Source organism: Benincasa hispida, chromosome 11 (genome assembly GCF_027475165.1).
Source record: "Benincasa hispida cultivar pf3 chromosome 11, pf3_genome.v1.1, whole genome shotgun sequence".
Taxonomy (NCBI): Eukaryota; Viridiplantae; Streptophyta; class Magnoliopsida; order Cucurbitales; family Cucurbitaceae; genus Benincasa; species Benincasa hispida.
Window position 1 is genome coordinate 2,568,201 of NC_143488.1, and position 26,435 is coordinate 2,594,635.

Consider the following 26,435-nt stretch of genomic DNA (forward strand, 5'->3'; position numbering starts at 1 on the left):
CTGTCGAGAAACTGTGAATCATTAAAAGTGATCAAAGTTTCTTACTATATTTCCAACTTTTTACTACATTTTCCATGTGAATATGTAAGGAAGGGGAACAAACATCTTCCATCATTATAACCTTATGAATATAATTGGGTAGGCTAGAAGTCTAAATCATACTCCCCATTTTCATCAGCAAAAATCTCAGGATGAATAGCAGCTGTATTTGTGTAGTTCAGAGCTCTTTGCAATTTCCTATGATCCAACACTTCAACTTCAACTTGGAAAATTGAACTCACTGGCCTATGATCTGAAAGCCTTATATCTGCATTCTTATAACACATTTGTTTAATGCCTTTTCCCAGCCATAATATCCGATCACACCTGTCGAGTTTACAGTTAAAATCAAAACTCTCACCTGATGTTTCGATTAATCGAATTGGGTCTGAGTAACTAATCTATGTCACAAATGTGATTGTTTGTGTCCAAAGGTTGTGAATGTGAGTCACATAAGTGTTAAGTGTCTCCATTTTGTAGCCTAATGGGTTCTAATAACTTACCACGCTGGAGACCTTCTCTTCTCTCCTTCTTTTGGAATTTCGCCGACGTATCTATCCGAGTTGAATTCATATTTATAAGTTGGTGGGAAATCTAATATCCCTTCTTTCCATCCATCGAAGACATGCCCCGTGCGCAATTCTCTGATAAGCTGCCATAATATACATCCGTTACTTTCCTTAATTCAAGAACTTAAGTTATTCATCTTTTCTGAGGAGAAAGAGAAAAAATAACGAAACAAACAGCAAACAGATGTCATTAGCCGGGAAGATACAAGATGTTCTATTACTTGGAGACATCTTCCTCGAGAACTTTTGAAATTTGGGTCAAGTTATATAGGATTTTGTAGTCAATCAGCAATTAGTCACCTGATCATAGTTGCTGAGTTCCTCCCACTTTTTTTGAGCAACAAGCTTCCTTACATCCGAGTCCGATGCATTCATGCGATAATTCAAATCACCAAACCAGAATATTTGACTGCTCGAAAAAACATTCGGTCACAATCTTACTCCAAAGGATAATAGACATATAGAATTAAGAGAGAATTCCATAGATATCATTCTCCAACCGAAAGCAACCAGGCAGAATCAAAATACTCGGTTAGTATACAGTCTTATAAATCTTGAAATACTCGGTTGGTATGAACTAAAATCATTTAGACAGATTACTCAAGAACTCTCCATTCTTTAAATATACTATGCAACTCGAGTCTTAAAAGAAAACAGTATTGACTATTAATTTTGTTTTTTAAGTTTTGATAACCAATGGTGAAATGCACAAGTTATGAATGCACAAAGACTGCTTACTCATGTGATGGTATTGTCTGTGGCTGTCCTGAATCAAACACGGATGAAAAACATGTTCGTCTTATGATTTCGTTCACATCTGCATTACGCTTGTGTTCTGCTCCATCCTTCTGACCAGAGGTCAAATGAGAACAAACAAAGCATAACCGCGACTGATAAAGAGACATGCTGACAGAAACAGACCCCTGCATCAGAATTTGTAAATTACATGAGGCCGCGCTACAGCAACACTCTAATGGCGTGAAGTCTAAAGTTTTCCTAATGAGTAAAATGTATGCTCCTTATCATTACTTTGATGGGATGGATATAAATTTAATCGAGTCTAAAGTATTCCGATCAAGGACTTACTCAGACGCAGTATTGGATTTAGAAAAATATATCAGAAAACTTTATCACTTGAGAAATGGCAACTTAGCAATGTAGAAAAGTATTACCTTGTTTCCCATGTAGCCCATAAGACCAACTCCAACTGGAGAAACTTTCAAATTGTTAACATGTCTCCTTAATCTCTTACGCACCCAAACCGACACATATATTCCTACCATCTGCTTGCTGACAATTCTCACATATTTCGGATAAGCTTTAGTGCTCTCTGTTGGATCCTCATTAACTTCTTGTTCTATAAGTTCTTCTGGGAAAATATCTTCTTCTTCAACAGAAATGTCAGATACATCAGAAAGGGAGTCCAGGATTTCTGAAGTGTCTTGTGGCGCCTTCCAGGCTGATATCAAATTTCCAGAACTACAGAATGTCCTTTTCAACCCATTTCCGTTTATAGAAAAACTCTGCGGAGGGAATATTAGAGGATTCTCCAAGCACTGGAAGCCAATTCTAGCAGAACTGCTAACTACTCTCCGCAATTTTGAATTAGAAGAGACAACTTGAGGGGTTGCATCTAATGAATGTTCAGGCCAGTCTAATCTTTGGTCACAGTCAATGCCATAGATTCTACTTAACCGCAAATTTGAGTTCACGAGGTTTAATTTGTTAAGGGGATGCTGATCCAATTCAAAACAACCATTCCCAGAAAATTCATCGTCTATTAGTATTAACTGTTCATCATTAACCTCATCTGCAAGTATATCAGCTACAGATGAAGTCCTCAATACAGGAGAGGGTGGGGCGCTATAGCTCTTCTGTTTGTTCTCAGGTTTAGAAGACTTGTTCAGAGTTCTTCGAATGATTGCCTCCCATTTAGGAATTGGTTTGTTATCCTCTGCTCCTAGCACATTCCCCGCATTTAAAGGGACAACTTCTTGGAAACTGCAGGCATAAGCATCAAATTTGACAAGATTTTATCAACAACAGAATGGATGATAACGAATAGTGCATACAGGAAAGAAACATGGGCCTAAACACTGATGGAATATAGTAGGGTCTGGCGCATTTAATGCCAATAAAAGAGTTAACCAATTCTACAAGGATAGATGCTGGACTGCAAAAATTTCTTCAAAGAGCTCGACTCTCCAATCTTTCATTACTTCCAATTCTTAAGAACTAACCTATTCGTCATTGTTCTACATCTACAATTAGGTTCATCAACTAATTCCTCAGTAAAGCTTATAGATTCGCCACAAATTGATCTGGAAAATAGATATACCCCTTTCCTCCTATCCTCTCCCTAATGGATGTAAGATGTTGAGTGGAGTGAAAAAAAAAAATTAGTCACAATAAAGAGTTCCCTCCTCTCAAAAGGTTCAAAGGTAAGGTACCCTGCACCTAGAAGTAAAACTAGTTGTTGACGTGCAACAAATCTTTCATTAAAAGAAAATAATTACAGAAGAAGAAAAGATATGACATCTTCTCATCAAAGAGATTATGCATTGACATTCCAATGAATAGTGATAATATGGGGAGAGTGATTATAAAAGGACTATTTGGATGAAGAATTCCAAAAGGAAGCCATAATACACTTGACGCATCAGATCCCAAAAGTAAGAGTTTTCTCTTGCCTCATATTGAAACTTCTATAATTTCTTTACGACCAAAGATCCCAAAGAATAGGCATGTCTATGTTCCTCTTGGTATTTGAATCAAAAGACAGACTATGCAAAACTTGGTACAAGAAGTCCTTAAATCCTTAAAGGAAGTAACCTTACGTTCAAAGTTTCTTAAAAGCCAAAATCGAATTCCTAAGAATCCATTAATGTACATTATTAGAGACATTTCTGAAGTTCCTTTGCTCAGATGTCTCAACTCCAGATCTTCTAGATAGATATCATCTAACTCTAACATATAGAAATGGTTAAATTGTAAATTTGTTCCTAATGATTTAGAGAAAGTTATAATTTAGCCACTATAGTTTGATAAAACCCACATAAATAGTCCCTGTGATGATACCACCAGTACTATCTAAGGAGGTTTTATCTATAAGGACTTATTCTAACTTTTCAAATCATAGGGCCTAAATCCTATTTTAGTTTAAACCATAGGGACCAAATTTATAATTCATCCAAAAGAAATAGACATGACGTAACTTGGATGATCTTAAGAAAAACTGAGATAAATGCATGCACATACAGAAGATAACCCATAGCAGCAAAGCATATTCGGCAAAATTATCCACTTTAGTAACTCACAAGATATGAACTATTGGAATTTGGAAATATGAGAATGGGGATCTTCTCTCACCCTATAATATAAATATCTCCTGGTTCTTCTGTACATAGCCACTCACTTATCTCAAGGTCTTCATTTGGAATTCTTCCTGCAACATTCCATGTAGCTATTGTTACCCTACAGAAACCATATTTCCAAAAATCAGTGGGAATCAAAGTAACATCTCCGGGATCATGAATCAAATAGTAGTAGTTCACAGCTAAACCTTAGATCTTTTGTGTTTATGTACTGAACTCGAAGAGTTTCAGATTTCCCTCGCCTGTGTCTTGACTGGTAACCACTAGGAACGTCTGGATCATTAAAATAAGTAATAATTAACTTTTAAACCGCTGCAACATAAGAAAAAGGAAATAGTTCAACAGATATAAAAATCTTGACATAAAAATGCACGTTAAAACAAATCCTCAAAAGATCCTTCGATTAAATGAAGTCATTTCACCTTTCATACCATAATCTGTTCCATGTATGTCATGAAAGCTTAAAAAACAAGCCCATACACAGTATTCAATGCATAATGAACTTTGGCCAATATACTCCTAGCTAAAATGCCCTCTAGAGCTAGAGGGTAGAAAAGAACAGAATGAGCATTGCCAATATTCGATCCACAGTCAAGAGTTCAGAAATATTAGGCCAATTCCAGCTTAATTAGAACATGATCCTCACGGCTAGGGGATAAAAGGAGGTGAATCCAGTGCCAGGATGTAAATGGTGAGGATGAGATAGGATTATTTTCAAATACTAAACTAATAGAAGAAGTGGGTTATTCCTAACTAAAAACATCAAAATACTGACATGGAGGTAGGTAGTACCAGAAATTCGACTTGAACATGTAGACAAGTTCCTTTGTGTCCTACAAGTACGATCCTCTTGATTATGCGTTCTTTCATTCTTGAGAGAGCAAACTGAAAGGAAATTGTGAAAAGCAAAAAAAAATAAATGGTGAAATCCAAGAAAACAAAATGAAAAATAGACAATTTTGGTAATAACAAAGACATGCTACTGTTGGCTTGGCCCCTAGAGCAATGATCCTGTGACACACACCATCATCTTCGCTCTCAGTTTCAGTATCAACTTCATCCTCGCTAAAATCATACACCTTGGGCTTGATATTCAACCATTTCTTCATCACGATGGAAGGCCAAAAAGCCTGAAAAGAATTGCAAGATGGAAATTAAGTGATGAAATAAGTTACAATCCTTGATCAACACAAACTGTTCAAAAAGTGAAAGTACATGAGTTTGTCAAAGCATACCTCGGAGCGTTTTCCTCTCCTCGTTCGCATAGCCTTTGCTTGAAACTATTCAGCAGAAGATAGATCCTTAGATTCGCAGTGATGAAATGCTTAAAACGCTGCAGCAACAGAAATTCAATGTCAATTTCTGGGAAGCCAATAGTTTAATATGTGGCTTGTCAGAAATCAAGACAACTACAAAACCAGGTTTATGGTAGACTTCAATGACACCATTTATATGGAAGAAAAGCCAAATTGGGACCAAACAGGAAAGGACAGAATGCGTAGAAGCCATCCACAAACCCAACTTGTACAAAGACGAATTATGATCGATGGTCCTTCCCCACACGTCCATATTGTTCCATATTATTTTATATTGTAAAAAAAAAAAAAAAAAAAAAAAAAAAAAAAAAAAATAGTTATATTGAAAAGTAAACAAACTGAAAGCGAGATCCATTAAAATAAAATATAATCTTTTTCATTATAAGAAATATGCAGCACTTAAAGTAATTCATGCTACAGTCAAGATAAACCACCGTCTAAACAAAGAAATATGTTTTTTTTTTCCCTTTTCAAAAGTAGAAAATTCCCATAAGAAAGTAATAACACCAAAATCAAACTGTTGAAATCATAAAAAGACAAATCAATCCAGTTAATGATGAAGAAAGTTGAATAGGGTATTCTTTTCACTAACCAAAAATACTTCAAAATTTCATCTACAAAACTCACTGTGTTAAAAAAAAGGAAGAAGAAGAAGAAAGAAAAGAAAATTACCCACTTTCAAATCAAACTACTCCATCAATAACAAAAAGAAGAATCAAGAAAACTGAACTGGGAATGCTCTGTAAGCCAAATTTCCTCTCCCTCTTTTATCTTTTTCTTTTCTTTTCTTTTCTTTTTCTCAAATCTAAAGCTCCATATGATGGACACCCAACAATATCAGAGTAACCCCACCACAAACCAAACACCCATATAGATCAGACCACATTAACCCAAAATGCCAGACGCAAAGACAGATTAAGACACACTGCCATTACCATATAAAGAATAAATTAAATTTGCATACCAATCGATGCCAAGATTTGCAGTGAGCCCACCTGAGGCAAAGTTGGCAATGACACAAAAACAAACATAACACCAAGGGAAGCTTCGGCCTTGAATGGACATCAAAATATAAAATCCAAGTCAAACAAAAAGAACTAATCAGTTCTGATATAATTTTTTTTTTTTTAAAAAAACAACATTAATCTCACAATTACAGCTGTAGACCCAATTAGCGACATGACGGCCGAAGTTAATTTCCTGTAACAGCAAAATCCGAGACTCCCAAATCAACTTCAAAGCATATGGGTTTATTTTAATCAAATAGTTAGGCCGATTTGTAGGCCAACCAAGAACATCAATGAAGAAATAGAGAATTGAAGACCCCACCAGATATTAGACTCAGAGCGCACTATGTGTGACTGAGAGAAGCCCAAAAGTTTCTCTGATTTTGGGTATTGAATTCAGGAGTGTTGGGAAGAAGATGATGACAAGAAGAGAGAATCTTGGCCATGCAATTAGAATAATAAAGAAGAAAAAAGGAGATGGGGTTGAGTGAGAGCTTGAATTAAGTACAGTAATGGCCATGATCGTTGTTGGAAGTAAGTGGGCCAATTTCGGGGGCCTTGTTCAGCAGTGGAGGAACCAGATTATTTTTTATTTTGGTGGTACGGAAGGGACAACTTTAAAGGTAGCTCATACTAGTTTTAGCATCATTCTCTTTCTCAAATCTATTAGTAAATGTATTCTTAGACTACATTTACCAAATTGTAATAAAAAATAGTATAATAAAATTTTATTGATAGATTAGTCTGAATCGCAAACATAATTGGATTGTTTTTTATCATCATTACTTGGGTAAAAATAAAGGTAACATTATAATGACATTTGTCTATGCCATGACTGTCTACTAAGATCATCACATATTTGAAGGTGAGTCCCACATTTTATTATGATTATGAAACGTAGGTAAACAATAACAGATGTAATCAATTGGACTTGCTTTTTGCTTTACCATAGATGGATTACGTTTTAGTTGTGGTAAACACGACCTTAATTCATGAGATTTGAATTTAGTTACTATTTTCTTAAAAATCTCGAAGTAATATGATGAATACATACATACGAGTCACAAAGTTGAAACAAAAAAAATTATCGAACATAGCTTAGTGGATAAGACAATGATTATAATTACAAAAGTAGATCGTTTGATTATGCTCTTAATTGCTGAACTTAAAAGTATCTCGTTGATTGATTGATAGTACTCTTATGATCAAAGAAGAAGACAAAAAAAAAATAATTGGATGGATTTTCTTTGTAGAAATCTATTTTAAATAGGGTAAAAAGTACATATGTGATTTTGTAATTTAATCACATATGGAAAGTTACTTATTTTTCTAACCTCAGTTCTATCTTATTGTCCATTTTTTTAGTTTAATACCATGTAAAAGTGGCGATTCAAACTTTTGATAGTTTAACCGAAGATAAATATTTGTACTATTTTACTAGCAAATATGGATTATTTTACATATATTTGTTGAACAATCTTATTTACAAAATATTAATGAAAAAGCTGTCTCATGATATTTAAAAAGGAAAACAAAACTTTATATTTTAAATTTACACATATGTTAATATCCAACCTAAGTGTTTATATTTCAAGAAATAGGATTGGGAGACAATTTGAAGCTCCTCCAAGTCAAAGGGGGGCATCTTTAACCCTATTCCAAATTCAATGTCATATATTCCCTACAAATACATCGAGCCAAAAGTATACCATGGTAAAATTTATCTTTACCTTTTGCTTTTTTTAAAAAAAAAAAAAAAAAAATCAACAACACGTGAGGTTGAAAGATTCGAACCTCTAACATCTTGATCGAGAGTGTATGCCTTAATCATTGAACTATGTTAAAGTCAATTTATTAAATCAAATCACTACTACAAAATTGGGCTTTACTGCGGTTTAAAACTGACATTATAGGGGAACAATGTCGGTTGAAAACCGACATTGAAGATTGTGTTATAAAAGGTCTTTAATGTCGGTTTCTTTAATATTGGTTTTAAAACGACATTATAGATGACCAAGATTTCATTGTCAATTATCTTCAATGTCAGTTCTCAATCGACATTGAATACTATTTTTAATGTCGGTTTTTAACCGACATTGAATATTATCTTCAATGTCGATTTTTCATCTACTTTTTCTCTGTAATTGTCCAATATTAAATGTCTATCATCGTTTTTTCATTAAAAAAATAAAAGAAAAATATATATTTGTTGCTTTGCACGATAGTATTTCTCTTTTACTTGTACATGCACAAAATAAAATCTTAATTGCTTTCACAATTCTCCAATAAGTCATAAAAGTAAAATTGGATGATAATTTAACTCCAAAACAAGATAAAATATATTTTTATCCAAATCAACTTCATATGGTTTCGACAGCAAATCCTTACGTATCAACAAGTTACATCGATCAATATATACTAAAAGAAATTACATGAAAGTATAGAATTTATGTTTACACAAACTACAAAAGTATGGAAGACTTAGAATCATATATTGAGATAACCAAGAGGTATTAAGTTCCTAGAACTAGAAGAAGGTAACTTTCAAGTTATAAGGAGAATTATAGACAAGGAAAAAATGTTACATGATTAATGCATATTTTGTGAAGTTAAGGTGGCTACAGACCCCAAAAGTTGGGACTCTCCATACCTGCAAGCAAAAACGAGAATAAGGTAACATCTCCAAATAACAAAATCTGATAATTGAGTCAAAATATTTGGGCATGTAAGAAAAGAAACCAAACAAATAAGCACACCAAGTAGAAATTCACTTACCTATTGTTTTGCTAAATTATGTAAAAAAAAAGTTCTCGAGAAAACCTTAAATGTTTAAATATTTATCTTAAATGTTTAAATTCACTCCAATTCAAGAAATTTCATGCAACTTTGAGAGAGAGAGGAAGTGAGAAAGAAATAGGTAGTTGCATCCAAACTAGTTGTGTTTAAATTTATCTTAAATGTTTAAAAAAATAGGTAGGCACACCAAGTAGAAATTCACATAACGAAGACAAATCAAAACCAATTAAGCATCCCCTCCCTTAATGCTTTTTACATCAAAACTATTAGCCATATCAAAGCAGTCATATAAAAAACATCTTCAGCCACACCTTAATTGCAATTACAACATGGTCAATAAGTTTTTTACCATCAAGTTCTAAGCGGGAACCAGAATTGCTAAAATTACCCAAAAAGAAAGGTATCATCACAGTCTTGAGAATTTGTAGATGTTTCAAATGATTTTTTAAGTGCTCGATAACGTGCTTTAAAGTGGAGAGGAAAAAAAAGTATTTCTAAGCATTCCAAATAAGTCAGTTACCTTCTAGGATTCTCCTCCTCCCTTTCATCAAGTAAAACTAGACCAATAATCACGAAAACCACTACTTCGTCAACAAGGCCGCCAAGAAATGAACTTCTTATTCGTCTCTACAACACATTAGGAAAACACACACCATAAGAAACAAAAGCTAACAAATCCATCACCGACAAAAACATAATAAAAAAACCAAGGCAAAAGAAGAAGTCACAACATATATAATACCTAATTCAAAAGCCAAACATTCTAACATACAATTCCTATTAGGTCTTATAGATACCCAATAAGTCACAAAAGATAATTAGGTCTCAAATGATATATGAGAAAAATAGCATAAAACTAAGTAGAAAAGAGAATGTTAACAATGAAGGTTCAAACATCATGTTACATTAATTTATCTGATTAGAAAAACTTTATCCTTTTGTAGAAAAGCATTATACGAGTACAACATATAGCATTCAGTTTTAACATGCAATAGTATAACATAAGACAAATCTTATTTTCACTGTTTGCACTTCACCCACAGATTAACGTTTATTTATATTTATGAATTTGTATTGTGGGAATTGTGTTAATATGTTTATGATATGCATTCCTCATGTTGGATATTTCTTTCTTCTGAATGTTTATTTATACAATACAAAATCTACAGGTGCTAAGCTCCCTTTAGTAAGTTAGTAACAAACATTAAAAGAAGAAACTGGATAAATAAACTAGACCTGAAGCAAAAGCCACTAAATCTCGTGAGTCCTGTAGTTTGTAATTGTAATGTCCAAACGATTTATTTATTTAATAAAATCTTAGATATTTTTTTGACATTTAGTAGCATTAACCCACGAAACCAATAAACTAACACCCAAAGTCATCTTCTATAGCTTAAACATGTATATAGAGACATACAGGTGAATTTTGTTAAAGTGATAACCTAAATGGTCTGTAGTAGATGGATAAGGTTGGATACCTTATCCTGGTGATACTACGAATACGACTCGCTTTGTAGATGTTACAATTGTTGTAAAGTACTACAAATGATCTGATCCTAATTATTCATGTAGAGACATGTGAACAGGGGTGTTCTATATAAAAGAGTTTGTATAAGATCGGACCACAAAATGAATAGTCTCATTATACAACGTCATTAATAATAGAGACTTACATTTCACCAAGATGACCATAGGTGACATGACATGAATCCTTAATGAGTTGTGAACTCCTACCTATGAAGGCCGTCCTTTGATTAGTATGGGTGAGAGTGGCCAGATCGTCGACTCAATAAGTCTACCATTTTGAGGATTCATCTGATTAAGGAGCTGGGAATCAACTACACAAGACGGAATTCACTCCTTCCCTAATATCGGAGTAAGTAGATAAATTGATCCCTTAAAGGCTGATTCTATGGCTGCACAATGTGGCGCCACACCCTCTCTTGGCCCGAAAAGGGTTTGGTCATAGTTGGACAACGACTTATTGTTCATTAGAGAGATCAGTGGTACTTGAGTTAGATGTAACTACAGGGGCGAAACAATAATTTTGGCCCAACTGTACTTACGAGCAATTTGTGAAAGATCATCACACTGTTGACTGGTTATATCCAATAGACTCATAAATATATCTGTAGTGCGAAAAGTGCAAATGTCGGTTTTTAGTGGAGTGACCGACAGTTAATGGATGTTGGATAATTTAATTAAAGGAGTTAATTAATTATCTGAGTACCATTGGAGCTTCAATCTACAAGGGAAAGGTTTTGGTAGAGGAGAAACAAGAAGCAAAGAAGCTACCATTCTAAAATTATCATCTTATTCATCACTAAAAAATACACAGCCTAAGTCATATAACCATTCAAAAACTAAATTCTTTAAGAATCTCAGTTTGAGCTAACAAAGAGAATTTAAAAATCAATTCTAACACATCCATGTGAGATGTTTGTTCATACCCACGAGTATTATTATCCACTAGTTAGTAGTAAATATTATTTGAACGAATGTTATTGAAAACCAATTGGAAAAGGCTGACCATTTGAAGAATTTCAAGGGTGAACCCGTGAAACTAATCCCATACCGATATACAAGTAAAAGAAAAAATTAATAAACTAGCAATGGAAATAAGATTGAAGTGTTTATGCATGAGTCTAATTAATGAGACTCGGTCATTATTACATCAATCATATCCCATCCAATAGCCAAAAACATATATTTTTAGAAACGTGAAGCTCCATGAAAGGTTTTAAATCCTAGACAACGCATCTACATATTTTATACCAAAATTCTAAACAACATGCCACTCAGAAGTCCAAATTTTTAGAACACAACTCGAACCTACATATAACATGATTATATCAATAGAGTCACATCAAAGTATTTCAACATGTTATACATAATTAAAATCAATGGAACGAGAACATCTAGGCGTGCCCAACCATATCAGAACACATCATCGGTCCATAATAACATGATTCATAATTATGCATAATAATAATAAATCAACGATCATGCTAGCATGCAAGAAAACATACCTCAATAAATAGAATTCTACTTACCTAAGAGTTTTAAAAGTGCTTCTCAAACGATAAAGAGACTCCTTAAATAATAACATCAAGTTCCAAGGTTAGAACTTAGTTCGAAACCTTATTAGAAACTGAAGTGAATAAAAAGAACCGTTGATGTCTAGGATAACATTTGAGAAGAACCTTAATCCCCAGAATTCATCCAATTTTCATAATATTTCGAAATCCTATACATGATTATTTTCACAAGATTAACAACTTGTTTAACTTTGATTCTACATGAGTGACAAAATATAATCCAAAATAGGCCAAAGAGATTGTAGGAATACCAACTTTTTTAACTTTGATTCAATCCTATCATAACACAATTTCACAACACTAATAATTGTCATATAACAATCACAAATAAGCAAAAGTTATTATTCAAGTTGACATATTAAGATGGAAGTTACAAGAACCAACAAAAAAATATATAATAGAAGTTATAAGAATCAACAAAAGAGATATACACACAATATTGTGAGCTTTAAATATCAAATCACACAATACTAGACCTTTTCTATCCTTGAAAAACTGTAGCAACCAAAATCAAATAAACAAAAAGTCATCAACATAATAAGAAAAAGAAGTTAAAATATTCAGAATTCAGAGAGAAATAATATAGGAAATAATTAACTAATTTAGGTAAAAAAAATCCAAAAACTTACAACTAAACAATCTTTCATTCTAAATTTTATTCACTAATTTAGAGTTAAAAAAAAATTCCAAAAACTTACAGGTTTCACTTAAAATTCCAGCAAGATGTGGCAAGATCCAACAAGATGTTGGCCAAGGTGTTCAGATCATGCGAGCCAAGCTGCGCAACAGTTAAATTCAGCAAGATGGAGTTGCACCTCCCTTATATCCGTAGTTAAGAGAAACAAGCAGGGGATATTCAAGAATATCTAAGAAAAACCATAAAAAGAGAGGCGACAGATTCCAACGGCTAAATCTAGTGTGTGGGTTGGAGATTGGTGAAAGTGTGAGAGAGAAAAGGAGAGATCTGGAGATCAGCAGCGCGAATCTACTACTGTGTGGTTAGAGAGAATTCGATGGGGGAGAGAGAAGGAGAACAGAGTGACGCCAGATCGGGAGATCAGCGAACAAGAAACCCACAACGAACAAGAAACCCACGACGAACGGAGCAACACGGCATCGACCTATACGCCATATCGACCTACACGCGAACGAGAAAATAATGTCGGAAACCGGATCGACCTACACACAAACGAGAGAATAATACCGACAACCGGATCGACGTACATGCAAATGAGAGAATAACCCCGACATCCGGATCGACCTACATGCAAATAGACGAGAAAGATGACGGTAAGAGTTTGGAAGGTATGGTCAAAGGCCAAAAAGAGGGTTTGGAGGAGAGAAATGAGAAAGGAGAGAAAAAAATTTTATGAAAGAGAGAGGATATTTTACTAAAATAATATAAATAGGTTCTACAATGTCAATTTAAAACTGACATTAAAGTATATTTTTAATGTCAGTTTAAAATCGACATCAAAGATCTGCTTTTTTTTAAGAAACTGACATTGTACATCTGTTTTTAGTTTTTCCAACTGATATAAAAGGCCAAATTTCTTGTAGTGAATTAATATATACTATAAAAATACAAAAGAAAATAATGTTCTTCTACAATTTATTATTAAACTTTCTTTTACCATTTCCATATATATACATATATAGTCATAAGAACTTGAAATAATCATGGAAAGAATACATCAAGATCCACATCTTGAAAATTATTTTAGGGTTTTGGAAGAATAGGGGCCATCGATCCCTTTCTTGGAACCCTAGAAACCAAAATCTAAGTGAAAAGCCATGTGGGGGAATGAATATTCAAACTATAGTTGGTGAATTGACCCCATATATCATAATAAGTCAAAGGGGTGAATGATTCAAATACAAAAAGGGGGATTAGAGTTTGGCTTGTGTTTGAAGAAGGATGAAATAATAGCCCATGGTTTTATTAATATGATTCATGATGAGTTTTTGGGGTGACTCAATTACATATTATTTCTCATTTATTTATTAATATTTTAGTGGTCAATAATGTTACAAAATTCCTTTTCTTAATCATGTGTTACATTTACTATTCTTTGAAGCAATAATTGTGCATGTCATATTAATTGAATTAATATATTTAAATAAATATTCCTTTGATGTATGATACATTTGATTTTATAATTTGCTTTTATTTCATACATTACAATTGAAAAGGAATCTAGATTTCTCAATAATATGCGAATAATTAATGGTTTTAAGTCAAATTGTCACAAGATTTTTTTTTTTTTTTTCCTTTTTAGAAACATCAAGATATTAGTCAAAACAGTTGTCATTTTATAGGTAGATTTACCGAGATATGTTGAGACTGAGAACATACAAAGATAGAAGGTCTATGGTCCAAAGACTTATTATAAGGGAACGTAAAGAGATTTTGGACGATCCATGGGTGGTCTAGAGTGAGTTCAGAAGACCCATGAGATAGCCTAGAGAGAGTTAAAATGACCATGATGGAGCCTAGAGGAAGATAGGATGATCCGTTAAAGAGCTTAGAGTGAGCTTAAAGGAACCATGGAGAGCCTAATGATAGCAGACAAAGTCATATGAACAATCCATGAAAAAGTTAAGCTGAATAGATTAGGCGTTGGCCACTGTTTCGGGTGGTGGAGTTGTAACCACCCAAAGCGTAATTACTCAACGATTTCATGGATTAATGAGGTGTCTTTATGAGCTAGGTGTATGTCCGTTATATAATACCAATTCTATATACACAATTGAAATCATTCGTCAAAGATACGTCGAAACACTCCATACTATTCTCTACCATCAATATTCATCCAAATCCCTTACTAACTCGAGCATTGGAGTTCGGTGGCTAGACACCACACTGGTGTTTAGTTTCTTCATTTTGTAGAACATTTTGGCTATTTTCTCCTAAATTAAAAATCTACGATTGATCTATTTTTTTATATCAATGGTCGCTAACATAAAAAATATTGTAAAAGGTGATCAGGGATACCTATTTAACCATTAATCGTCCATAAGAAAAAGTGATCCGTGAGAAGTTGGAAGAACTATTTCACTTTTTATGTTTATCTTTTTAAGATTAATTATATCTCATAGGTTTTTAAATTTTATGTTAGTTGACAGTGGCAATTAGTCAAGTAATATGCATTTTTTTATTTTTAAAAAAATATGAAAGAAAGAGTGTTGTTGGAATTTTTCAGATTTTTTCTCACTAACAAAAAAACATGGTATATTTTGAACATCAAGCGTAATATTTTAAAATTTAACCATTTTGTCTCACTTACCTAGCTATTTTGTGTGCTACTTCTCATTTCTTTACTCACTCTCGGTAAATATATAATAAACACAAAATTAAAAATTCCTAAATTATTAGACACTTCTAAATTTCAAAAATCTATTCGACATAGCTCTAAAAGATTTAAGGATTAAACTTGTAATGTAATATTCTTTATGACTCTACATCAATAGCTTACTCTAATTTAAGTGGAATTCTTATCTTCAAATAGCACGCCACATATTTGATAAACTTCGACCATATGTCACACAATAATTAACGTCGACCACTCTCTTTTTATTATCATTTTTTTTTTTTTTTATGTAGATGTGATCTTTCCATACCCTTAATTAATGTGAGATTTCTGATGTGACTCTGACAATCATTTGGAAAACACCCAATTGGCTACGATAAAGAAATTTTTGTGGCAATTGACAAAAATGTCCAATTTATTGGACTATTCGGGGTGAGGTCAACTAGTATTAACCTAAATTTATGTATAATGAAATGAAGGTGTGAAAGCTCTTATTCAAAGTAGAAAAATCGATACACTATTATTCAACCTTATCTTATAACATAATTCATTAATAAATTTATTGACCATGTTACAAATTTAGCCTTTTGTACTCCACTATTTTTAAGAAGAAAAAATAACATTTTAGTTCTTTTAATAACAAGAAGATTATTTTTAAAAGATGATTATCATTTAATCATAGATTCCTTTTATGAAATAAATCTTAATATAATCTTCCTAATGACAAGTTAAGTACTTGCATATCCAAAGTGAGAGAATCCAATATTGACTTTGGACTCCCTTGGCATCATCATCAATCTTTTGAATGAATGATTATTGGTTTCTACTATTAAATTAAAAAAGTATGAGGGCATGAAAGCTAATAAATATGTAGTTATCAAATCAATTCTTTCATTTTCTACCCTTTTACCTTTATATGATCACTTTTTCTCCCATCAAATTCTACTAAATAAAAGTGGAAAAACCAAGAGGTACTCAACAAAAGTCAATTGTGAAAAGACCTTTTAAGTTGATGCTTTATCTCTAATTTAATTTGGTACAATCGTATTCTTAATTTGACAGGACGTAGTAATTGAAAATAACTTCTCACATTCACACTTATCTTGAATGATTTTTTTTTCTATATAAAAAAATTGTTGGTTCATTTTATTTATGTATTTAAAAATTAGTAATATATTTTTTTCAGATAAGCAATATATCCCAAAGTAGACTGATTTGTAAATTAATAAAGTTCATTATATTTTTGTTGTTTTTCAATAGATAAAAGTATTAACTATCATCCAAATTTTAGTGATTTGTTCTTCACACTCACAAATGAAAGATTAAAAAAAAAAAAAAAAAAAAAAAAAAAAAAAAAAAAAAGCCTCTTAACTTCATTTTTTATGTAATTAAAATTTATGTTTGCACTATCGTAAAATGTTAAAATTCATCGTAACAAAATGGAGGAATGACATCAAAACATATTGCATTATGTGAGCTATACATACTTTTATGTTTTAATTTAATTTTAAAAATGTTGATTTTAGGTGTTATTGTAAACCATTTTGATTTTTAGTTTTTTTAAAACTAAACTTATAAACACTACTTATATCTATAGTTTAATTTCTTTATTTTGTTGTCTATTTTCTATTAAATATTATAAAAAAAATAAGTTAAAATTTGAAAACTATTAATATTTTTAATTTGCCGAAAATTTATTTATTTAACAAATGTGAAGCCTTGGTATAGCAAATCCAACCTAAACTTTCTATAAAAAAAAAAAAACAAAATTATTATCAAAGACAGATGTTTTAATAAAAAAATTACCATGAAAAAAAAAGGATTAATTGATATCAATTGTGAGTTGATGTCAAAATTTATTTTATTGATGGAGTAAAAAAAAAAAATACACATCGCGGTTTAACATTATTGTATAGATGTCCACTGATGAAATAAAAATAATGATTATTAAACATTTAAATGATTAAGAATAAAATTATTAAATAGTAAAAACATTTAGGATTAAATTAGAAACAAATTTTCGAGAACTAACTAAACTTAGTGACAAAATAGAAATTACGTTCTAATATCTAAAATTACAAAGTTAAATTAGGTTAAAAGTAATAACGTAGTCTCCAAATTTTGGTTTGTAATGGTTTAATTCTCAAATTTTCGATTTTATAACAATTTAGGCTCCACTTAGTAGTCATTTTGTTTTTTGTTTTTGTTTTTTTTAAATTAAGTCTATTTCATCCACATTTCTTATAATGATTTGCATCTTTTCTTAAATATAATGGTTAAACTCTTAGCAAAATTCAAAAAACAAAAACTACTTTTTTTAGTTCTCAAAATTTGGCTTGATTTTTTATACTATCGTAGCAGGAAGAAATTTAGAGGTGAAAATAGTATCTATAGGTTTAATTTTCAAAAACAAAAATAAAAAACAAAATGATTATTAAATGAGGTCTTAGCCTTTGAACTTTACTATATGCAACGATACTATAAATTACTAAAAATTATAAATATTCCGTGGCTTCATTTATGCGTTGCAAAAACTTTTAGTGACATTACCTTAAATTGCATCGCTAAAAAATAGGATTTTGGTGCATTTTTTAACTTATTGCTATAACTTAACTTTTATCAACGAAAATTACATGTTATAAAAGATGGTCAATGAAAATGATTTTTCTTAAGATGTGTATAAATCAGCATTAAGATTCAATAAAATTTCTTATATTAATAAATTTAAAATTTAATAAGAGGCTCAATATTTATACAAACTACAAAGTCTACATGTAAAATAACAATAATTGACATCTAATTCTGATTTTTTGTTTTTTTTACGATGAAGACGAAATTGTTACAAATTTAAAATGCCATGATTAAATTGTTACTGTTGGAAACGGCATGACTCTCAGAATGACGAACAGTAAACCGTCAAGGCACAACGGTCAAGTAAAGAGCAAAACCTGCAAAATAGAAACACGTTATAGGCTGAGTCGCGGAGCTCGCTCTCTTTAAGACGTTTCACGACTCAGTCTAAGCGTGCAAGCAAGTCTGAAAATTGTCACGTCGTCCCATGATAAAACAGCCAAAAGAAATCCGATCGGAAATGCACTGTTACCGACCAGAACACATACCCTTTCTAAACCCACTGCTCGGAAAACTAAAATGGAAGAGGAGAGGAAAAATGAAACGAGAAGTGAAGAATGAATTTATGTGATCCGAACCGTAGGGAGCGAAAAATGCTCTCCGCCTCAGAACGTGCGTGGACGAAACGGAGGAGTGGACGAAGCGCAAACGGAGCGGACCTTAAAAAATCAATAAAAAAATAATATTTTTATTAAAATTAATAATCACACACATGTCTCACCCGACCGATGGCGCGTGAAACGTCTTTAAGACATTTTGCTGCTCAACCTAAGTGTGCAAGCAAGTCTGAAAATTGTCACGTCGTCCCCATGATAAAACAGCCAAAAGAAACCCGATCAAAAATGCACCGTTACTGATTAGAACACACACTCTTTCTAAACCCACTGCTCGGAAAACTAAAATGGAAGAGGAGAGGAAAAATAAAACGAGAAGTGAAGAATGAATTTGTGTGATCCGAACCGTAGAGAACGAAAAAGGCTCTCCGCCTCAGAATGTGCGCGGACGAAACAGAGGAGTGGACGAAGTGCAAATGGAGCAGACCTTAAAAAAACAATTAAAAAAATAATATTTTTATTAAAATTAATAATCACACACATGCCTCACCCGACCGATGGCACGTGAAACGTCTTTAAGACGTTTTGCGGCTCAGCCTAAGTGTGCAAGCAGGTCTGAAAATTATCACGTCGTCCCATGATAAAACAGCCAAAAGAAACCCAATCAGAAATGCACCGTTATCGACTGGAATATACACTCTTTCTAAACCCACTGCTCGGAAAACTAAAATGGAAGAGGAGAGGAAAAATGAAACGAGAAGTGAAAAATGAATTTGTGTGATCCGAACCATAGGGAGCGAAAAAGGCTCTCCGCCTCAAAACGTGCGTGAACGAAGCGCAAACGGAGTGGACCTTAAAAAAAATATTTTTATTAAAATTAATAATCACACACATGTCTCGTCTCACCGATGACATGTAAGACATCCACCAAACCCACATTGGTCTATCTCCTCACTTCTTCGGGTACCCCTTGGGCTCAAACTCAAAACTCAAGATTGTAGTACATAAAGGAGGCTTCCAACACCAAATTTTTTAATGTGGGATTCTCCAACCAAAAAGTTAGTTCCCTTTTGTTTTGAAAGTTAAATTTTCACCTAACAGTTACATACTAAAGTTTCGGGACTAAATTATTATAGAAAAATTAACTTGAGTTTTCAGAATGAAAAGTATTTTTCGACTTTTTAAGGGAGGTGACTTTAGAGTGGGTACAGATTGGAATATGTTTTTATATGTGCTTGTTTATATATATATAAATAGAAGAGATCAACTTTATAAAAAAGAGAGTGGAGTTTTTTCTTTCTTTTTTTTTTCTTTTTTTTTTCTTTTTCTTATTATTAATGTTGTTTTTGTAGAACAAGAAGATAGTGGTGCTTACAAAGGCATTCATGCATGTGGGAAAGCTACAAATCCTTGGTGCGCACGATCATTGATATTCTCACACTAGGTTTAAAATAACTTTCTCTATAATAATTTCATAAGCATTTTATGTGTAAGAAAATCATAATAAATAAATATATAAATATCCATTCAAACCGTGAACTTTTAGGATAGTACCAATTTAAACCTCAAATGAAGAATAATATCGATTTAAAAAACTCTAAACTTTTATAAATATATCTAAATATATAAAACATAATGGAATATTTAAATTGATACACTTGTGGAACTTCAATGTTTAAAGTGACACTTATAAAAATTAAGAATTTAAATTCATGTAATTATTAGTTTAAGATTTAAATTGATACAATTATTAATGTAAAGTTTAAATTGATACAACTCTCAAAGATTAGAGGTGTAAATTGGTATTTACCTAAAAAATACTTTGTGATTTTTAAAAGTATTTTGATTAATATAATTAACTTCTAAAATTCTTTAAAATATTCTTTAATTATCTCAAAGGCGTTTTCCATTTGGAACTTCTTGTTCTCTACTACAAAAACTTAATTCACTAAATATCTAATCATCATAATTCTTACTATTAGAAAAGAAAATATAGATAATAAAGATTTTTATTTGTTTAGATTTTTTAGATTTGAATCTATAATTTCAAGAAAGGGAGTTAACTTAATGAATTTTGATTTTTTTTTTTCTTTTATGAAATATGGATGCTTTATTGGATAAGATTTCAGTAACCTATTAGTTGACTAAAATTACAACTCCATAAGAATGATATTAATATAATAATTTATTTAACTTTATAATTCAATTGGATTAATTTACTATCTTAAGATTAAAATTAGCAACAAACCCACGAGCACATGAACGTGATTGGAGAAGAATAAAAGTTTAAAAAGTTTAAGCTTAAGCACATTCCATGACCTTTATTTTTTCTTTGAAAAAGTTTTAGCACTTTCTATGCATAGTATATATATAAAAAATATATATATATAGTGGTAAAGATTCTTTTCTTTTCCCTCTGTTTTATTTTATTTATTTATATATTTTGGGGAAAATAGTGCTAAAAGATTCAATATCTACAAAATTAGGATATAGATGTGACACTTATATTCTAATTTAGTGGAGGAAAAAAAGTGAGTGTGTATATATAATAAAAATAAATAAATGAAAAAAAAGCCAACCATTAAAAAAGGAGGTGGGAAGGGAGGGTAATGAAAATGGGAAATTGGTCCTCATTTTCCACGCCATCAAAATCCGATACAAAATTTTCAATATCCATTTTTAAATAGGAAAATTTTTATAGAATGAAAAAACATCACATGATTTATTAAATAGTAAAAAAATTAATAATAAATTTATATCTGCGTCTATTAATTTATTAATTTTTATAAAGAAGATTAAATTTTTACTATTTCGTGTAAATAATTTTTTTTATTTTTCTATTTTTAGAAATCTCCTTTAATTAATATAATTAAAATATTTCATCAAAAAATAAATAAAGTTTAAACTTTCCAAATTTGGATCAACCAACCAAAAGAATAAGGGAGCCGATTTGTTTCACAAATTTCTCATGAGATTTTAGACACCTATTTAATATTTTTGTTTGTTAAACAGAATTTATATTATTATATAAAGAACTTTCACGAGTTTTTTTATATCTTATAAATTTGTGAGATTTTTGTTATGAGATATGAACAGTAAAAATATAGATTAATTAATCAATAAATTAATATTAATTATGAATTTTAATTAATTATTAAATATAAATAAATATATATATATATATATATATATATATATATATATATATATATATATATATATATATTTAGACTTAATAAATTTCAAGTAATACCTTTATAAATATATTTATATTATCTTAACTATTTAATATAAATTATTATAATGAATCACCAATATTTTACATTAATATATATTAGTTTAATTACTTATGGTAGTTAATTTAAATAATTCAATTATGCTTAATACATGTTTAATATAAAAAACACATTCATTTATATTTATTTTAATTTATTAAATAATTAAATAGTATAATAATCAACTAAATAATGCTAAATTTAATTGAGATTATATAAACCAACTCGCATTTAATTAAGTAATTATTTGATTTTAGTTTTTATATACAAAACTAATAAATTGAATACAAATATTTAATTTTCAAATATTAAGTATCTTGCATACTCAAATCCAGACATTTAAAATTCAGATATTAAAATCTAAAATATTTATCTATACCTATAAAACAATATTTACTATCCAAACTAAACCTTCAAAAGAAAATAGGAAACCGAAACAAGAAACTTGGTTGTATTGTCTCTGAAATTGAAAACAAGAAAAAAAAATCATCAAACAACTCTTTTAGACACCATAATAACGCATGTATAAAAGTTTAATAGTCAAATTAAATTCTAGACCGTTGTTATGTTACATAATTTTAGATTCTTAAGTTTAACTGAAGTGAAGCTTCGAAGCTTCAATCAAAATAAGGAACAATGTCTTTAACTTCGAAGTTATTTTTTTTAATTATATATATATATATATATATTAGTGCTTATACTGTACAAATAATATGCTATTTTCCATTGTGCTATTTGATTTGTTGAATAGAAATCTAGAATTAGATTTAAAATATCCCAAGTCTTTTTCACTCCAAAATATCTAAATTGGAATCATTTATCCCAAATAACTCCAATAAGGAGGAATAAATGGATATTCAAAATTAGAAACAATATGAAACGTAATGAAATTCCTAAAATTCTCTTTTTACATGCAAATAGGAAAAATGCCAGTGGGACAATAGCTGTGAGTCACCAACAGAAGTTGACTTTCTGTAGGACATAAAATGAGTTTCTCTTCCCCTATTGGACCGTTCTTTTCTTTACATCAACCGCCATATACTGCATGCCAATTCCTTAGCCATCAGCGAATCATTTTCTTTTCCCCACAAATAAAATATAATGTTTTATTTTAGAAAAATTATTTCAAATAATAAAACAATAAATATCACTGATAGACACTAATAAAAGTCTATCAATATCTATCGGCATCTATCATTGATAATTCTAAAATTTTGTTATCTTTTGTAAATATTTTCGTTTATTTTTCTATTTTGAAAACAACCTTTTATTTCATGAGGAATTTTATTTTATTTGAATTTTTTTCTTTAATTCATTTTTTTTTTAAATAATAAATTTTATCTTTAATTTTTTTTTTTATTTCATTGATTTAAAGACATGCCCCATCAAACAAATCTACACCAAATTTAGCCAACAAAAAAAGAAATCAAAAGCAATCCTTTACAAAAATAAATAAATAAATAAACAAATCAAAAATCAAAAGCAATCGATATAAATGCTATAATTCAGCTATGTAGGTTAGGTATACGAGTAATATTCGGTTCGATTTTATCGGTTTTGAACTTAACAAAAAATCAAACTAAATCAAACAATTGTACAAAAAAAGGGATCCAAACCAATGTCCAATAAAAAACCAAACCAATAGATTAGTTTCATTTGGATTGGTTTATTATCGATTAGGATCTTGATTTTTTACATTTTCTCTTTTTTCTTCCAATTTTTTATTTTTATTTCCACTTTGTTTCGGATCGCTCCTTTTTGCTAATTTTAAATTGAAATTGGGTTCGTTTCTTTTTCTATAAATTGAATTTTGACATTTTTGTTTTTTCTCTTGCCACTTTTCTAAATAAAAAAACATACACACTCCATAATAATTGGATTTTTTTTTTTATCTAAACATCAAATTAAATATACATGTACCACAATAATTAAAATAAAAAAATTACCTAATGAAGAGTTTATTTTCAAAGGTATATATATATATCATTGGTTAGGTTCAGTTTTGATTGGTTTTTCTAATAAAAAACTGATCTGAACCAATACTTTTTGGTTTTCTCTAAATATAAAACCAATATGTCCAAACTTTCTAAAATTCCAAACTAAACCATTTGATAAGTTTGGATTGGTTTGGATTTCAGTTTTGATTGTACTCCTAATTAGGTATCTTCATTTAATCTTATACCGTGTAAAATAAACTAACAATCCAAATACTGTAAATTCCAACTAAAAATATGTTAATAACTAGTCATCCATTATTACCTTTAAAATATGGTTGGATTGGATTGTCGAGTTATTCTGGTTCTTATTAATTTAAGATACTTAAAACTTATTACCCTATAACTCAATCATAAAATCAAGAAAGTATTTGTACTATATATAAAAGGGGCTATGAAGAAAGAATTTTGCATTTTCTTTTTTGCTTGTACTCTATTAGTAAATGTCTATTTTTCCATTTTGTCAATGAGACACAACTATTTGAATGTGTCTTTTACGTTATATTTCCCTTCATTAATAGATTGCAATAATTCAAATGTATGTGTCTTTTAAGTCCAACAAGTATAATAGATAATGAGACATGTATGTTCCAATAATTGTATGAATTTATACCATGAATTTGCATGAGCATGTCAACTTACACCATTCTCTATATTTCCTTCAACCAATATTGTGTGAAATTTATGATTTGAGTTAATTAAATTCCTAAATTTTCATAAACCAGTCAATTTAGACTTTTCATTACGATTATCTTTGAAATTTATCCATACATTAATTCTCAAATGTTCGTAGACTTCTTCAAATGTCAATTTACTAAACAGACGATTATAAAATGCATGCACGATTTTCAATAAAAATTATGACTAGAAGTCTAGATTGATCCATTTAGAAAATTTTAGGAATTTAATTGATACAATTATATGTTTCACACTATGCTTTTCTAACATAACATAATAGAGTGTGAAAATTGATACATTCACAAAAGTTTAGAGTTTAAATATATACAACTATTAATTCGAGACTTATATTGATACAACGTCCAAGGCAAGAGTATAGATTGATATTTTTTAAAAAAATAAGTTTAAATATTATTTACTTATTACATATATAAAAGTTGACATAAAACTAAATATCATGTTTAAATTTTCATTTTTTTTTTTGAAAAACATGTTTAAAGCACTACTGGTACTGGAGTTCAGGTAACAGCTTAGCTAATGTTTAAATTTTCAATTAAAACTACATTTTTTGTGCATAGCACATTTTCATTCCTAATAAAACTAAAAGTTAGCAGCTTAGAAGCAGCCAAGCCCAGGGTTAAAATAAAATTTTCACTAATTTAATAAATTTAAATAAATTTTTACAAATAAACTATTTCCACACTATTAGGACCATAATAAGCACATTCATGAACCAAAATATTTTTAAATTTAAAAAATTTTAAAACGTATAAAACTCAATTTGAGAAGAAAAATATGGCATAAATTTCTAACACTGATACAATAAACAATTTAACCAAATAGTTTCAAGTGTCTCATTATTACATTAGATGAAACAAAGTCACAAATCACAATTTTCACAAACTTTAAAATAACAAGCTGAAAAAAAAAAATGGACTATTATTAAAAATATTATTAAAATAGATACTCATTCTCAGTGTCAAACGTCAAATGTCACTCCCACTACATCCCATGTTTGTTATCATATACTGTCTTGTAAATACCCATTCTCTATCTCTAAATAAATCACCTCCTACTTGTCATTTTACCTATAAATAGAGGTATTTGGTGGAGCTTGTAAGACACACATTGTTGTAGTTGATGTTCTAAATCTCGTAGGTCATGTAGTTTGTAATTGTAATGTACAAACGATTTATTTATTTAATAAAATCCGAGGAATTTTATTTGACATTTGGTAGCATTAATCCACAAAACCAATAAATTAACATCTGAGGTGATCTTCTGTAGCTTAAACATGTATGTAGAGACATACAGGTGGATCATGTTTAAGTGATAACTTAAATGGTTTGTAGTAGATAGATAGGGTTGGGTACCTTATCCTAGTGGTACTACGAATACGACCCATTTTATAGATGTTACAATTGTTGTAAAGTGCTACAAATGATCTGACCATGATCATTCATGTAGAGACATATGAACAGGAGTATTCTATTCAAAGGAGTTTGTATAAGATCAGACCATGAAATGAATAGTCTTATTATATAATTTCGTTAATAATAGAGACTTACATTTCACCAGTATGACTCCTGCTATGAAAGAAGGTGTTTTTCATTTTCACCAGGAGTTTGTATAAGATCAGACCTTGAGTGAGTTGTGAACTCCTGCTATGAAAGTGGTCATTTGATTTATATGGGTGAAAGTAGCCAGATCACCGACTCAATAAGTCTACCATTAGAGAGCTAGGAACACAACTACACGAGACGGAATTCACTCATTTCCTAATATCGGGGTAA

The 26,435-nt window shown here is 30.5% G+C and overlaps 1 protein-coding gene and 1 long non-coding RNA gene across 17 annotated transcripts; both read right to left on the reverse strand.

The window, feature by feature from the left end:
- Positions 1-28: 28 nt before the first annotated feature.
- On the reverse strand, positions 29-6,784 carry IP5PII (myo-inositol polyphosphate 5-phosphatase 2). Of its 16 annotated transcripts, none has more exons than XM_090307604.1 (13): positions 6,628-6,784; positions 6,450-6,498; positions 6,263-6,350; positions 5,218-5,315; positions 5,007-5,112; positions 4,775-4,867; positions 4,171-4,255; positions 3,978-4,082; positions 1,781-2,609; positions 1,347-1,531; positions 909-1,017; positions 543-691; positions 29-366 (listed from the first exon to the last, which is right to left on the reverse strand). In XM_090307604.1, the coding sequence occupies exons 4-13, from the start codon at positions 5,245-5,247 to the stop codon at positions 144-146; spliced, it is 1,914 nt and encodes a 637-aa protein (XP_090163730.1). In that variant the 5' UTR covers positions 5,248-5,315; positions 6,263-6,350; positions 6,450-6,498; positions 6,628-6,784; the 3' UTR covers positions 29-143. The 16 variants fall into 16 exon arrangements, with proteins under 16 accessions (XP_090163730.1, XP_038904143.1, XP_090163727.1 ...); XM_039048215.2 differs by having other exon boundaries at positions 4,959-5,112; positions 6,628-6,781; XM_090307601.1 differs by having other exon boundaries at positions 4,959-5,112; positions 6,294-6,350; positions 6,628-6,735.
- A 1,904-nt stretch (positions 6,785-8,688) lies between these two features.
- On the reverse strand, positions 8,689-13,512 carry LOC120089866 (uncharacterized). The gene is made up of 3 exons (XR_005485340.2): positions 12,898-13,512; positions 9,622-9,728; positions 8,689-8,955 (listed from the first exon to the last, which is right to left on the reverse strand). It is a non-coding gene; the product is annotated as an uncharacterized LOC120089866 (long non-coding RNA).
- Positions 13,513-26,435: the final 12,923 nt, after the last annotated feature.